The sequence below is a fragment of the Delphinapterus leucas genome, chromosome 1 (genome assembly GCF_059928025.1).
Source record: "Delphinapterus leucas isolate spDelLeu-1000000601 "Yukka" chromosome 1, BTC_Dleu_Yukka2, whole genome shotgun sequence".
In the NCBI taxonomy this organism is placed as follows: Eukaryota; Metazoa; Chordata; class Mammalia; order Artiodactyla; family Monodontidae; genus Delphinapterus; species Delphinapterus leucas.
In genome coordinates, this window is record NC_143129.1 from 121,956,946 (window position 1) to 121,974,024 (window position 17,079).

Genomic DNA, 17,079 nt, shown 5'->3' on the forward strand with positions numbered 1-17,079 from the left:
ACAAGGGCTGAAGCTGAGAGTAGTCGCTCTCTCTGGACAGGTAGGCAGGCACAAAGTGGGAGCAGAAAATTTCTCAGCAACCTTGAGGCTTCTCAGACTCAGGCAAAAGCAAACTGAAACTCAGTGTGGCCCAGCCCAGTTGGCAGTGTGCCCATTTCCCTCCAGTGAGCAAGCATAAAGGAATCCAGCTAATTTTAGATAGCAAAGTCATATAAAAATAATATTGGGGCTTCCCTGGTGGCGCAGTGGTTGGGAGTCCGCCTGCCGATGCAGGGGACGTGGGTTCATGCCCCGGTCCGGGAGGATGCCACATGCCGCGGAGCGGCTGGGCCCGTGAGCCATGGCCGCTGAGCCTGCGCGTGCGGAGCCTGTGCTCCGCAACGGGAGAGGCCACAACAGTGAGAGGACCACAACAGTGAGAGGACCACAACAGTGAAAAGCCAGAAAAGTAGGGAAGTGATCAGCTGCATCAAATGGTGGAACTATTCCCTTCCGCACCTCCTCCATTTATACATCTGGAAAGACTCACTCTTCCTCAGTAGCTGGGAATTTGAGGGATGGTCTTGTCTTACTATGGGGAGAGGGCATTTAGGTGGTGGCGACTATCTCCTGCTAGGGAAATGCTGGAAAGTGCTAAAGAATGTAGCTCCGCTGCAAATAAAGAAGTGAACCTGCAGAGAAGCTGACTCTGCAGAGCTGAGTGAGGCTGTGGTCCATGCTAGCAACAGGGAGGGAAGTCTCCCGCGCTGGTCTCAGTGAGTCTTCAAGGGTGAGCAGTTCCATTTCCCTATTTTCATGGTCAGTGGAGAGGGTCTCTTGCCAAATTGGCCAATCCTGAGGGTCTTAGTGCATCAGCGTCCACTGCTTTGTATGCTGCTGGTGTTAAGGAAGACTTTAAAGCTGACTCCAGCAAAGAAACGTGAGAAGGTTTCTGAAAAGCTCTGATGGGAGGAGCAGCCTCAAGCAGAGAATACTGGGTAAAACAAAAGGTTTGCAGAGATCAGCGAGGGTTAAACACAGTGTCATCACCGTCTGAATTCCTTCTATGGCCAGGTTCCACCGCTCCCTGAAAGGCTCAAAAGAGCAGAAGATCTCTTCTTCCATTTTGAAGACTGCCTTAAGAACTCAGACTGGAGCCAGAGGGTCTAACCTCACCTGGAAAACAGCTGTCAGCTCGGTTAGAAAGCTAGGAATCTTAGGGTAATATTTGACACATTCCTTGTATCATCAATGGAACTGAAATAAGTAAGGCTTAGCTCCTTAATGATAAAGAAACAAGACATGGAGAGGGGAGGAGAGATCATTTGGTAGTCAGCACTTACCCCAAATTCTTTTAAGAGATACTGTAGAATTGGCATTTATCAAGATGTAGTTTCAAACCTGCCCCCTACCTCCCCACTCCCAACACATACAAATAACCCAATAACTTAGGTAGCCCTTGCTCATAAATTATGTCATTTGAATGAACCAGTCCCTTCAAGAAATTGATATTCCCAGCTTTCCTTTCCTTGAGACTTTGGAAGACATAGATGCTCTATATGAGCTCAGAGGTATGATAGGTCCCATCCAAAAACCTGTGTTGGTGTCCCCCTTTGCATACTCCCACCGGTCCTTTTAGCATCAAGGGTCAACCTTATGTGTTGGGAGTATTCTGAATGTCTCAGGTCTTTATAAAGCAGATATGCTCCAACTATTTAGACAGTCTCAGCCAGCTAAATTTCAGAACAGAGGTGTGTCCTTCTGTTGGATAGTCTACAGATGACAGTCAGTCCATTATTAATGAAAGGCCCACAGGCCACATTGACAAGACCATCAGGTCACATTTCTTCTTTACCTTGTGAAGTGTGGGGCTTCTTCAAATGGGGATGAAGACTTTGGGCACATTGCCCTGGCTTCCAGTCAGTGTCGTAACTGCTCACATGGTACTGAGAATCCCCCCTTTGTGTACCACACACTTTCTCTTGGTCCCTTCAATTCTGTTTCTCTTTCTTTCATTCTTCCACCAGAGTTATGGACAATTTCTCTTCCCTCTTTCTTCCCAGGCTGGGTGACAACCTTATAGTTTCTACAGAACTGCATCCCTCTATTACCTTTCTAATACATAGCAATTCTATAAATTCTGTGTTCAGATCCTTTCATGGCCTGGACTCCCAAGGGTCTACTACAAAACTTAAAAAAAATATGAACACTGTTTCAGTTTTTTTTCACCCCCTGGTTTAAATAAACTTAATTCTTAAGAAAACAATGTGAATGACTCTGGGAAATGAGGGACAAACTATACACAGGGAAGTATAAAAAATATATATAAAAGTTACTATTTTAAGAAGTTATCTAGCTGCATGTGCTGCTCATTTGAAATATATGAAGTCCTACCATGCAGATGAGCTACTTCTTTTTTCTCCCTGGACTCTTCAGTCATGGGGATTTGACAATCCCCCCTTATAAACCTGCACTGAGAACAGAACCACTGATTGCCTATCAGGCAGAACAGGGTCTGATACACTCAGAATACCATAACTGTATATATCTTAGTATGCTTACTTAAACTGTAGTGGTCCATTCACATGTGAATTACTTTCACAATATAACACCAAAATGGAAGACAAATGAGCTCAAAGGCTTAAATGTATGGGGTTGTTTTGCATTTTTTTATTGATGTCAGACTGGAGTTATCATGAAATATTCCAAAGAAATCAATTGTTTAAAAAACTTTAAAAACTATAATGATCTACCCACCACTGAGCACAGCTTGTTAGTCTTTTCCCCACCCCATCCCAATTCCTGCAACCCATACTTGCAGTTTTGCTTACACTGACATTTCTTCCCTGGGGCCTGGAATAGCTTGAATCTATCCATGTGAGGGGCGTGCAGCTGGATATTGGCTATTATCCAAACTATTGTCTGGCTGACCCCAGTGCCCTGCATTTTCTTCAACACCAGAAAAAAAATTTTTGCAGTGGTTTGCAACTGGTAGGCAAGATTCCATCTTGCTTATATTGATGGCAAAAATAGGATGTACTTAATCGACTCTTCTCCATAAATCGGCCCAGACACTCGTCACATTAGGATTGGGATTTGGGGACATCCAAATTCCCACAGCTTTTAGCAACACCTAAAGACTTTGATCAGCCTTGCTATCAAGTGGCTACTTTAGCATCAGATGGAATTTTGTCCCTACAAGATGATTACTCATCAGGTGGTCTCTATAGCACCTGAGACTTACTTGAGTCCCCCAATCAATTTTGTGAAATTAGTTACGAACCTGCCTTTTTTATGAAGAAGCAATATGATAATCTTTAAGATTAGTTTTCTAAAGAAGACACAGCCTTACACATCACCCACTGTAATTACCCCTCTTATTAAGGTAGATACTGGGTGAATTTGTACAATGTTACCAATTTCTGCCAGAAAGAAACACTTTGTTTTTTTACTTTTTTTCAAGCTTGATTAAGATATAATTGATATATAATGTTATGTAAGTTTAAGGTGTTCAACAAGATGCTTTAATAAACATATACATTGTGAAATGATTACCACAATAAGGTTAGTTAACACATCCATCACCTCAAATCATTACACTTTTTGTATGTGTGGTGAGAACATTTAAGAACTACTTTCTAAGCAACTTTCAAGTATATGATACTGTATTGTTAACTATAGTCACCTTGCTGTACATTAGATTCTCAGAACTTATTCGCCTTACAGCTGGAAATTTGTACCCTTTAACCAACATCTCCCCATTTCCCCCACCTCTCAGCCCCTGGCAACCACCATTCCACTGTTTCTATGAGTCCAGCTTTGTTAGGTTCCACATATAAGTGATGTCATACAGTATTTGTCTTTCCTATCTGACTTATTTCTTTTAGCATATGCCATTTTGTTTAAAATGGCAGGACTTCCTTCTTTTTATGGCTTAATAATATTCCATTTGATTTATCCATTCATCTGTTGATGGACACGTAGGTTAAGAAACAGTCACTTTTTAATGCCACAACCCAACCCACTCACCCATCCACTCACTGTGCAAAGTTTCTAGCAAAACTGTCTCTACAACATCCCTCTCACTTTAAGATGACATTCTACTTGACACCACACTTATGTTTCATCTACTGTGTCCCTTAGCACTATTTTACCAATAAATATTTTAGTGATTTGGGCTGGACTGTACATCTAGATGAATTGAAAATTATTCCAAAATACTGAATGGCCTCTAAAAGGTAGCAAAGTGGTGAGTCCCACTATCTCTCAGGATGGTAGAGAAAGATTGGCAGAATCCACAATGTCAGGCAAGGTTCTCTCTCAGATAAAGGAGAAGTTTATCCCTTTTTGAAGCTCCCCTCACCAATATTTTCCAACCTAGACTCCAAATATACATTTAGCTCCATTGGAGGTTTAAGTGTTCCCAAAGTAGTGTACAGCCAGAGGATTCAGAATTGTGACATCATTAATCTAAAGCCTTTATAGAACAAAAAGAAAAACTTAGCCTCAATATTTGTACTCTCAAACAATGTTGGTTCACCTGGACAGTCCCTCATTGTTTATCTCTCTTGATCATTCCATTACTTCTCTTCTTTTCAGTGTCTCCATCTCCCTCATAAGGGTATTCCATGCTACCCCTTCAAATAGAGTAAAGAAGTTCTACCTTGAATCTAACTTTACATCTAGCAAAACTTTCCTCTGCCCAGATTTTTGCTGACTCCACCTTGGAGAAGGATGAGTTATGGCCCTATAGTTGGTGAAAACAATGGTGGGTCTTCAATCACCTTCAGTCTTTCCCAACCAACAACGGCCATGGCTTGTTTTTCTCCCTGGATTACATAGAGAAAACATACCTTACTTTTTGGACCTGTTGCATCCTACATACATATCATAACCATCCTGGCTGCCACTCTAATTTTGTTCCCAATATCTACTTTGGGCTCTCTTCCTCAATACTTATGACCTTTCTATTCCTAGATCTTTTTTAAAGACCCCATCCATCTCTTCCATTGACTCATGGCTCCTGGACATTCATCTGAGCACAGCTTCACCTGCAGCTTTGCTTTAGGAAATATTTCTTTTTCCTTAACTATCCCTAAGGAATTCTTGCCCTTGTAATACCCAGGACTTCCCCCAAAAAGATAATAATTCTGATTATAAGTAAATTAGACTGCTTTAATATAAATAACTATTGGGCCAAAGCATATTCATTTGAAAAAGACTTAGAAATTTGAAGAAGCGAGTTAAGAGAAAAAAGAGAGGAAAAAAAAACCCTGAAACCTATTTTCTGGAATTCTTTTTCTGTCTTTATTAATAGTCCTAACTTCTTCAGCTACCCTGAGAACTTTAGAATCATTTGGGAGCACCTGTATAAGACAACTGTGTTATTGACTTGCACGAGTAAACATATTTGATCACTCTACTTTGGGAACATGGCTAGGATGGTTTGGAATTCAATTAATGAAAATCAGGCATGGGTTCATTAGAGGAAAAAGCTTTTTTTTTACAGAAACAAAATGTAAGTCCTTTAGAAATACTTGTTCCTTTTAATTAACTTAAATCATATTGTCATCCAGAGATAAGTGAAACATTCTCCGTCCTTTATTTATCTCCAGCATTTCATTCTCTCCCAGTCTTCTCCTCTATAAGAAAAAAATTTTAAATACATGGTATCACTCTGGGGAGGTTGACAGAGATGCTTAATAGCAGGTATGCTTGCTCCCTGCCAGGCACTATGCTAATTTCTGTGAATACAAAGATAAGTAAAATCCAAACTCTGTTTCTTAAAAAACTCACAATTTATTTAGAAAAGCAGATAACTATGTAACCAGTTTATACTCAATGTGATTAGTACTTGCATAGAGTTTTAAATTAAGTGTTATGGATAAATAATAAGGGAATAGTTAATTTTGCTGAGGAGATTTAGAAAGGTGTCATATAAATTAAATTGTAAATAGTGCAGAAATACAAAGGGTGGTTTGCAATAGAGCATATGTTGGCCCACCACTGCTCAAGGTTGGCCTTTGCACTTGAGGTGTGACTGATCCTAGAAGGAATCATCAGTTAGATGTTGTCAGAGACAGAAGGTAAAACATGAATAGAAGCAGAGTCTCAAAGAGGCTGTCAGCAACCCTGGTTTGGGCCATGTGTCTGAATCAAGGCACTGATGTCGCATGCAGAGCTGGAACATTCCCACAATTGCATCTGAAAACAAAACAGAAAAAGAGTGAAAACAAAGCACATATTGTAACATGGCCGTCAGGACTAGAACAGGCAGATGGGTACCAGCTATCCAACTGAGGTATAGCTTAGAGTTTTTTCAAAAGCTTGTGAGAGGAGCAGAACGGGGCCAGATCACCTGTTTACTCAAGAGACAAATCCTCTAAGAAGTCACCTGCAGCCTGGAACATCTGCTTCAGTGCAGAGAGGATCAAAATATCCTTTAAAGGATCCATCTCCCGCTCTCAAGCATAATTTTCAACCAACACGATATTAGAAAGAGGAATGCCTAGCATCTTGTTGGCATTCTATATCTGTGGAAAAATCAATTTAATAAGCATGTCTTATATCTGAAATTTGACTGATTTAAATATAATTCAAGAAACAGCAAAAGCAATGGCTTAATAAAGTTATTTTCTGAATATAATTATAATTCAGATCATTATTTTAAAGTGGGGTATAAATTTGAATCAACCAGGCAATTGATCCATTTCTTCATTTACCTGTGAGTATGTAGTGTGAGCACACACACACACACAGTACAGCATTATTACAATACTATCTAGTTGCAAAAAGTATTCCTTACCTGGCTTTGAGAAATCATAGATTTATTCATCTTTAAGAAGTTGTCTTGAAGAACTGCATAGCAATTATTCACTTTAGTAAGCAATGCTACATGTGCTACACCTATATCAAATAGATAAATCAGTTATTTTATATCATAAATAGCAGTGTGTCAACAAGGTAATTAAATATGTGTGAAAACAGTACTCTGTAATGTAAATTTGAGATCAGGAGAATGCAATATCCCCAAGAAATCTCAATATGGGACTTGAAGTTCTTCTAACAGGAGAAATGATCCCTTCCAAAGTGAGAGATCATTTCTAAATGCAATTAAATTCACACTAAGTTGCAATCAGCTACTATCCCATTCAAATAGTGTGTTTTAAAGTGTCCGGGGGTAAAAGTGGTTGCTGAATCTCGAAGACTACAAAAGAACCCCAAGAAAGAGAAAGTGAGGAGGGTCGTGTGTGAGCATTTATAAAAGCAAAGTACACTGATTTCACAGTTCTACTAAGGACCTCTTGCCTTTTCCCTCAAACCGCAGGGATCAGATGAGTAAATCCTAACCGAATCAAAGTTCTGCTTTACTAATAACTGCTTCCCCAGGAAGGACAGAGGGGATAACCCTACAAACCCCAAAGACATAAAAAGAATAAGAAAATACTACAAACAACTCTACATGCATAAATTTGACAACTTAGAAGAAATAGACTAAAACTACAAACTACCACAACTCATCTAATATGAAATATATAATTTTAATAACTCTAAAACTATTTTTAAATTGAATTTGTGGTTTTAAAAACTCCTGAAAAAGAAATCTTCAGGCCCAGATGGCTTTACTGGAGAATTCTACCAGACATTTAAAAAGAAATTAATACCAGTTCTACACAATCTCTTCCAGAAAATGAAAGAGGAAGGAACACTTCCCAACTCATTTTATAACACCAATATTACCCTGAGACCAAAACCTGACAAAGACCGCAGAAATTAAAAAATAAATAAATAAAAAACCCAACTACAGACCAATATTCCTCATAAATATAGATGCAAAAATTCTTAATAAAATATTAACATACAGGATTCAGCAATACATAAAAAGAATTATGCACCATGAACACATGGGGTTTTTTTCCTAAAGAGACAAAGTTGGCTTAAGATTCAAATTCAGTCAATATAATCCACGATACAAACAAGCTAAAGAGGAAAAAAACTCCCATGATCATATCAATCTATGGAGAAAAACCATTTGGCAAAATTCAACACCCATTCATGATTTAAAAAAAAAAAAAAAACTCCTAGAGAAGTAGGAATAAAGAAGAACTTCCTCAACTTAATAAAGAACTATTATTAAAAACCCATAGTTGACATCATAGTGGTGAAACACTGGATACTTTCCTCCTAAGATCAGAAACAAGGCAAGGGTATCTGCTCTCACCACTATTATTCAACATAGTATTGGAAGTCCTAGCCAGGACAGTAAGACAAGCGAAGGAAATAAAACATATACAAATTGAAAAGGAAGACATAAAATTGTCCCCATCTGAGATGGTACGAAATCCTAAGAATTCAACAAAAAATCTTCCTAGAGAAAACAAACTATCAATATCCCATCAAGATTTTTTTGTAGAAATAGACAAGGTAATTCTAAAATTCCCATGGAAATGTAAAGGTACTAGAATAGCTAAAACAATTTTGACAAATAAGAATAACATGGGAAGAATTATTTTACCCACTTTAAGACCTATATTTTTATTACTATATAGCTACAGTTATAAAGACTGTGTGGTGTTGGTAGAAGAATGAACACATAGATCAAGGGAACAGAATACATAACCCAGAAATAGATGCTCAAAAGCAAGGACAATGAATTTTTGACAACAGTGCAAAAGCAATACAATGGAGCAATGATAATCTTTTCAACAAGTGGTGCTGGAGCAATTGAATATCCATAGGCAAAATAAAATAAAATAAACCTTGACCTATACCTCACATCTTACACAAAAAGTGATTCAGAATTAATCATATATTCAAATGTAAAAAATAAGACTATAAAACTTTTAGAAGAAAACAAAGAAAAAATTGGGGGACTTAAAGTTTGGTAATGGATTTTAGACACAAAATGAAAAGCATGATCCTTAAAAGAAAAAATTGATAAATTGGAGCTCACCAAAATTTTTAAAATTTAGTTTTGTGAAAGTCTCTGTTAAGATAACGAAAAGACAACTTAGCACTGGGAGAAACTATTTGCAAACCATATATCTGATAATTGACTCATATCTAGAATTTATGGATCTCTTAAAACTCAACAGTAAAAAACCAAAGTGTCCGAATAGAAAATAGGTCAAAGACATGAAGAGATATTTCCCTGAGGAAGACACATACAAACAAATAAGTACATTAAAAGATGTTCAATGTAATTCATCATTAGGGCAATGCAAATTAAGACCATGATGAGCTATCACTATACACCTATTAGAAGAGTTAAATTTTTTTAAAATAGCAACAATGGCAAATACTAGCAAGAATACAGAGAAACTAGATCTCTCATATATTGTTAAAATATAAAATGTGCAGTAATTCTGAAGAGTGGTTTGGTGGTTTCTTAAAAAATTAGACACACACTTAGCATAGGACCCAACAATCACAATTTCAGGGAATTATCCCAGAAGAATGAAAACTTATGTCCACACAAAAACCTGCACACTAATATTCAAAGGAGCTTTATTTGCAATAGCCAAAAACCAGAAGTAATCAAAATGTCCTTTGATAAAGAATGGTTAAAACAACTGTGGAATATCTATACCATGGATTACTACTCAACAATAAAAAGGAATGAACAATTGATATACACAACAACTTCGATGGAATTCAAAGGATATTAGGCTGAGCGAAAAAAGCCAGTCTCAAATCAAACATACTTTTGGATTCCATTTGTATAACATTCTCAAAATGACAAAACTATGGAGATGGAGGAGAGATTAGTTGCTGCCAAAAACTATGGATGGTGAGGATTGGGGGATACCACGACAAAGACCTTGTGGTGATAGAGTAGTTCTGTATCTTGATTGTAGTGGCGGTTACACGAATCTACACATGTGACAAAATGACAAAGCTATACCACACATTATAAGAGTGTTATATCTCCCGGTTTTAATCTTTCTGGTCTAGTCACATGATGTGGGGAGGTGACTCCCCTATCTGGCCACAGGAAAATCACACATGACAAAAAAAAACTATGGCCTTTCTAATCTTTAAGGAATGAAGACTAGGATTTAGGGTCCTGCTTTCAGTAAAGCCTTTGGATGATCTCCATGTGCTGTTGCCACCAACTAACCCAGGGCTCGGGAAATTGGATGAAGGGGGCATGGGACCTTGCTGTACTCCTTTTGTAATTTCCTGTGAATATAGCATTATTTCCAAGTAAAAATATTTTAATAAGTACAATGAGACTCACCGCAGTTTAATATTTCTTTCTGAACTTGTCTGAACTTCGCCACCATTTTAGAGGAGGGATTGTCAATAGAGTTGATATCAAAGACATAAGCCACACAATGAATCCTGTCTTTCAGTGATGGAGAGGTGATGAAAGTAGGATGCTTGGGTGTAAATGGTTTATGGGGACTAAACTGTTACAGAAACATAAGGTAACATTTAGAGAGTCTCTGCTAAATTCTTTCAGATACAATTCATGTTTCAAACATGCCCACCACTAACCTCCAGCCCAAAACCTTCCCTTCCCCCCAATACTCCTTCCCCAGATTAGTTAGTAGCACCCCTTTCATGCTTCCTCTCCACTGTTAGCATGGCGCCATTATGTCTTTTTTATAAAACAACACACTCCATTGCTTTGGCAAAAATGGTGATTATAACTTAATTGTCCATAATGGAAATATTTCAGAAAAGTATAAATAATGTTTTTTAAAACCTAATTTCAAAACTCTTGCATACTGAAATGGACTAACTGAGAGAAAAGGCAAGAGAAAATATATTGAAAATGCCATTTAAACTAAAACACTATAATTTCTTTTAGTTTTACAGAAGAAAAAGAAATTAAAGTGAAAAAAATACCAAATTTTAAATTAACATGTCCTTACCACAAGACAATAATCTTTCCAGGGTTAAGAAAATAATTACAAAACATAATACAAGGCTGGGTTCATTATTTTTTTAACTATATGTTTCAATGTTGGACTGAATTGATTGACTCTGTGCTGTGAAAAATGAAGGTGCTCATATGTCCATGATTTCTCCCATTTCTTTACCCTGCTCCTCCGCCCTGTATCTTTATGTCTTTTTAGATTGTGAGCTTCTTGAGGATAGGATTATGTTCAAAACTGGCGTAGTATCTGACACATATTAGGTTTTTAATCAACAGTTTTTAAATAAATAAGTGCATAGTTAAGGTTTCCAATCAAGCACAATTGAGAGGCAAAGGAAGTCACTGCTTAGAAACTGAGGCTGATTTTATTGTGCCTAAAAGAAAGGTGATAATAATGGTTAACTTTTTGAGAACTTAGAGTACATCTTCTCATTTAATCTTCTTAGCCACCTGTGAGATTAGCATTATCTACATTTCACACACACATGAAAAAACTAAGACTTACAGAGACAAGTATGTAACTTGCCTATGGGTACACACCTAATTGGTGGCAGAGCCAGCCTTTGAATCTAAGTATTTAAGTAGTGAAGCCTGATTACTTTCAGTATAACATCACACTTCAACAAAAAGTGGTTGTTTCAATATTCTACCTAACCGATTATTAAAGTTCAAGAGATTATACTACTACTTTCCTACTGTTTTACATCATTGTAAAGAATGATATAAACACAGTTCCTCCTGAACTTTTCCTGGAACCTATATGAGTAGACTCTTGCCTTTTGGCTATATTTCTTATAATAAGAGAAAGAAAGAGCTGTTATCTACTTTCCTTACACGAATACTTATTAAAGTACAGTGGTATTGGTTGGTGTTAAAACCACTTTATGACAGCTGAAACTGCCTGGGGTAAAAAGTCAATGAAAAGCATTGATGAAAATGATTTGAAATGTTTTAGACATTGAAGGATTCTTACCTGATATCTGTCTGGCACCAGCCTTTTAAGACGTGGGGTATGTCAGCCACACATAAACCTACTCCCTCTTTCTCATCCAGCCCCATGGAGTCACACAACATAAATGGCAGAGATTTACCATCTTTTCCATCTTTAGTAGAATATATCCTATACTGTAAAACAAAACACATCAAGTATAAAAGTTCATTCTTCAACTAGCCTTCAAGACACGACAATAGGAAAAATAGAAACTGGTTAATATTTTTAAACTGTGGTCCTCAAACATTTTGGTCTCAGGATCAACTTAGACTCTTAAAAATTATTGAGGGTCCCAAAGTTATTTTATTCGTGTGAGTTATATCTATTGACATGTAACATACTAGAAATTAAAACAAAAAATTTTAAATATTTCTTAAGTCATTTAAAAATACAATTATGAACCGTTACATGTTAACCTAATTATCAATTTTACAAAAAAAATTATTTTCCAAAACATTATAGAAAAGAGTGGGATTGATTTACTTTTTGCAATTCTCTTTAATGTCTAAATTAATAGAAAACATCTGGATTCTCATATTTGCCTCTGCATTCAATCTGTTGGGATATACTGTTTTGGTTGAAGTATATGAAAAAAATCTGGCCTCACACTTACATGTAGTAGGCAAGGAGGGAGTATTTAATTTAACAGCTTTCAGAGAATTATGGACATTCCTCATTAATAATACATCAAAGCTAACAAGTGATAATTTCTCAAAGATTAGCTGCAATGTGAAATCCGTGACGTTTTCATACTATTACATTAAGTTCATTGATCTATCTTACACTTTGAATATATCTTTTATCCATCCATGATTTTGTAACCTGACGCATTGGTCATTTGAAAGTATTGGTTCGCTGGCTTATCTGGATGGTCCAAATATTGGCACATTTCATTGTACAATATTAAAACATCATATTTCTTAATACCATCATCAATCTCATTAGACAAGTCTTTAAGTTCTTAAGTTTTCAATCTCAAAGTGGTGGATACAAGTTTCCCAACATTCCAATTTTTTCTTAAAAGCTCAAATGCTATCTTTGGTAACAAACACTGTGAGTTGTTGTCCTTGAAGTGACAGGCTCATTTCGTGCATTTTCCCCAAAAATGTCTACCAAATACCCAAGTATGAATCAGCAAGTCTTTCAGTTGTCTTTTCAATCAAAAATGTTACATGAGAAAAGTTCCGCTTACAACTCAATTGCACTGGTGCCCTTGCTAGACAACCACCATATTTTGACATGTATTAGGAGCACTTTATATGCACTTCCCATTTCATCACACAAAATTTTTAAATGATGTGCATTTAAGAGTTGAGTTTAAATAGAATCAATAATCTTTACTGATTCATCAAGGAAATTCTTAAGTGAAACTGGCATTTTGTTTGTTTTTACTGCAAACTCAGTGGTAGGGAAGATTACAGCGACTGTAGTAGTGTTTGGTGCCATTGCTTGATTCATGCTAAGGTGCCAACAGATAAAATTATATTTGTTTGATCAGTTCAAATGTTAATACACTAGAAAGAGCAAAAAGCATCTTAGTGTTTTAAAAACAGTTTTAAGTTCACAGATCCCCTAAAAGAGTTTCAGGGACTCTCAGGGGTCCACAAACCTCATTTTAAGAAGCACTATTTTAACAAAGCTTCTTTTCTAGACACACTCAATCTGATCCCAAGACTATTTTTCAGGAAAACTCTGAAAAAATTTTATTTATTGGTCAAATACACTTCCAAAATAGACACAACTATGGAAGATTTGGGAAGAATCACAAAGAAAAGGACTTCTCAGAGACACCAGACAATAATCACCATTCTCCCACTCTAAACGAGGAAGTGGAGAATCCCCCGTAGCCTACTGTAATTTGTGTTTTTGTTTGTTTGTTTTCAAATGTGTTAAGAAATGTTAGTTTCATTTAACCAGTTTTCACAGCTGAATATTTATTCTATAAAAACTTTACTGTTTGTACATTTTATATATAGTTCAAACTACTGAACGAAAAAAGTAGGTCCCAAAGATGCAAAATTACTGCACCAACCAATCCAAGGTAAAGGCAGATTTACACACTGTACAGTTCTCCGAAGCCAGGAGGTGGCCACTTTTAAGTATAAATGTCAAAACTGTATAAAATAAGGTTTTGATTTTATTTCATTCTTCATACATTCCATACTATTGCAAGCTCAGAAGCCTACTGAATGGTAGACATCTGGAATCAGGAATCAGTCCCCACTCCTGGCAGGAATGAGGGCGTTTATTTACACATGGCACTCTTCAGACAGCAATCTGTACTTGGTATATTGTGTTGACATGAAAGGAGAGACCAAGAACATTAAACGTCAATATAAGGTAGTTCTTTCTCTTAAAAAGGAGTTTCTGCATTTAATAGTGTGCCAAAAGAATTTTAACTTATTAAATAAAATATATTCTAAGTGAACCTAAAATTTACACTTTATAAACATAAAAATACTTTTATTTTTGGTGTAATACATCAATCATATCTGCAAATAGAAAACCAAAACTGTATATAAAGTAGTAGTTTTCACCCAGCAACAAGAAGCACTTATGTAGTTATTTTTCAAAAGGGTCAGAAAAAACTAATTATAAACCCACTAACTTATAACTTAGATATCATACTTACCGCTATTCAGTGATTCACTAATACAGCAAAACAAGCTTTCCCCTAGAGAGAGTGGTTTCTTCCTGTCAACTAGGTAAGAATCGGACATATTTTTTAAAAAAGGGAGAATCAATTGACTTCTCAGCGTGACTCCTACGTGCGTTTTAGTCTGGGGGTATGTTCATCAGTGGGTGTTTAATCAGAAATACTTATCCTGAAAGATAAGACTTCCTACTGATTCAGAATTTTCCATCTCTGAGGTTTTGTACCTCCTTGGAGACAAGGGCATGCCTCAGATTTTTCTATTTGGCTCAGGGGAGGCAAGGCTGGCTAACACCTCTTTAGATTCCGTTTTCTAGAGGGGAAAAAACAAGGAAAACAAACTTTATTCCAGACTTTTCTGACACCCAAACCAGGAAAACACACTTCTTTTTTATACAGTCCTAGCCAAAGATAACAAAAATTAGAGCCTCAAAGAGCAGCCCAGAGCTCTCCATTATACTTTTATACTTGTGTGTATATTAAGTATAAAATAATGACGTTTGGACAAAGGAGCTTTGTAGTTACTTATTTTAAAGTTACAGTACTTAGAAACTCCTTGGTAATTAATTGCTTGTCTATTTCAAGTCCTGCTTCCAAGCGTGAGCGCCAAGTGAACGTGTTCCAGGCTGTGAGGGTGGGTCCGGGACCCGGGGAGCCCCAGCCGCCCTGCGCCACGCGATTCCAGGGTCGTCTGGGGGCAGCCCGGCCGTCAGAGCTTGCCGATTTTCCTCTGCAGGTACTTGAGCATGGAGTCCACGCCCTGGGCCGAGCCCCAGATCTGCTTCAGCACCTCGCACTCCCGCTCGTTGGCCTGCTCCAGCTCCAGCTTCCTGCTGCAGCGCACGAGGGCCTTGGATTCCACGAGCACAACCGGGTTACAGGAGGCGAGCTCCTTAAGGCGGACCATGACTTCCCGGGTGAAGGACGTCCCCGGCTAGAACACCAGGGGGCCCAGGCCTTTTGCCGCACGCCGCCTGCGCCATCAGCTTCCGCCTGCTGAGCAGCGTTTCATTCGCACATGCTCCTCCCACTACCTTGGGAAACATAACGGTGGTACAGCCAACTGGCCTCTGTCCGAAGATAGTATTGGGTGTTTGGAACCGAGCCTTTTCATTGGCCCAAACCACGTCACAGTGAGGCAGTATGGACTCTCCTCGTCCAATGGCTGGGCTGTTTACGGCTGCAATGATAGGCTTCTTAAACTGAATGAAAGCTTTCGGGAAGTTTGTGAAGGCCTCGGCCATCTTCGTGCTCTCCCTCTTCCGGTCGTCGGTCAGGCGCCGCTGGATGAAGTAGATGAAGTCGAGGCCGCAGCAGAAGACACTGCCCAGGCCGCCGAGCAGCACAGGCTTGCTGTCTCGGCGGCGGTCGTGCTCTGGGCGCTCTGCACTTCCGTCCTCACCTCTGGGTTGAGTGAGTTGTTCTCGGACGAATTCGTGGACAGCAGGATGTGGGTGAAGCCTTCCTGCTTCCGGACGACAATGTCCCTGTACCTGTAGGTGCTTTCCGTCTGCCTCACTGCCGCTGGTCGAAGGGCTGGTCTCGTCCGTCGTCGATGAATTTCCTCCTCCAGCCATTACTCCCGTGACCGACGTCTGCAGTTTGGTGGTCTTGTTGGCCGTCAGCGCGTCCGTGAACGGGGAGGAACCTTTCCCCTTAATGGCTAGCCCCGTGGCTGTGGCCGCGGTCAGGGGGCCAGACACCTGAGGCACCAGCGGGTGTATCCCCGGTCAACGGTCAGCGGGCCGGTCCCCCCATCCGCAGCCGCTCGGCGCCGGGGCCCGGCAGAGCCCCAACCGGCTTTGTGGCCGCCACCTCCAGCGCCACCGTGTCCTCCTGCCCTTGCTTGGCGGAGTCCAGTTTCTCGGGGCGCTCGTTCTGAAAGCCGTCTGCCGCGGTCCTGCTTTTGATAGGGCTCTTGGGTATGAGGATCTTTATACCTGCCGTGGCCAGGTCCATGTTCTTCCGGTTCGAGAGGGACGGGGCTGGGTTCTTCTTGCACTTTTGGCTGGCAGCAAACAGCGGGCTGCTCTTGGGCTCGTGCTGTTTGCCGACCACGAGTGATTTAGGAGAGGCCTTGGAAAAGATGCTGTTGGTGGGTCTGGAAAACTGTTTCCTGGCATTGTTTGGGGAGGTCAGATTGGTTCTGGTGAAGGTGCCCTCCTTCTGCTTCTCGGTGTGGAGCCTGTTAAAATCGTGGATATATATATATTCCTCTCGGTTCACCAGGTGCTGCTCCGGCCCCGAGGTGTCATCCTCACTGTCGTAGCCCTTCCACGGAACCAAATATTCTGTCTTCCCTTTTTTTGTTTTTCCTTTTGTCAACGATCCTTTCAACCTGATGTGAGTTAGTGGAGACCAACATACATGAGTTTACTCCTTTTCCAAACTTATCTGAACGATTGGTATTCGACAGTCTGTACCACTCAAGATAAGACTCTTCAGATCAGGAGTTAAAGCCATGCCACATCTCGGCAGAACAATGACTAATATCTTAAATTAGAGGTTATTTTCTTTCCCTGCTCAACAGCCCAACCAATCACTTATTCAGTTCTCCCAAGAATCTCAACC

At 39.1% G+C, this 17,079-nt stretch overlaps 1 protein-coding gene and 1 pseudogene across 1 annotated transcript; both read right to left on the reverse strand.

The window, feature by feature from the left end:
* Nucleotides 1–5,133: 5,133 nt before the first annotated feature.
* Nucleotides 5,134–12,007, reverse strand: IFI44L (interferon induced protein 44 like). The gene is given in 6 exon segments (XM_089920577.1): nt 5,134–6,183; nt 6,338–6,512; nt 6,785–6,885; nt 10,220–10,391; nt 11,838–11,857; nt 11,860–12,007. Coding segments are annotated over 5 exon segments (612 nt in total). The 3' UTR covers nt 5,134–6,183; nt 6,338–6,341.
* Nucleotides 12,008–15,217: 3,210 nt separating this feature from the next.
* Nucleotides 15,218–16,873, reverse strand: LOC149750724 (chromodomain Y-like protein pseudogene; annotated as a pseudogene).
* Between the last annotated feature and the right edge of the window lie 206 nt (nt 16,874–17,079).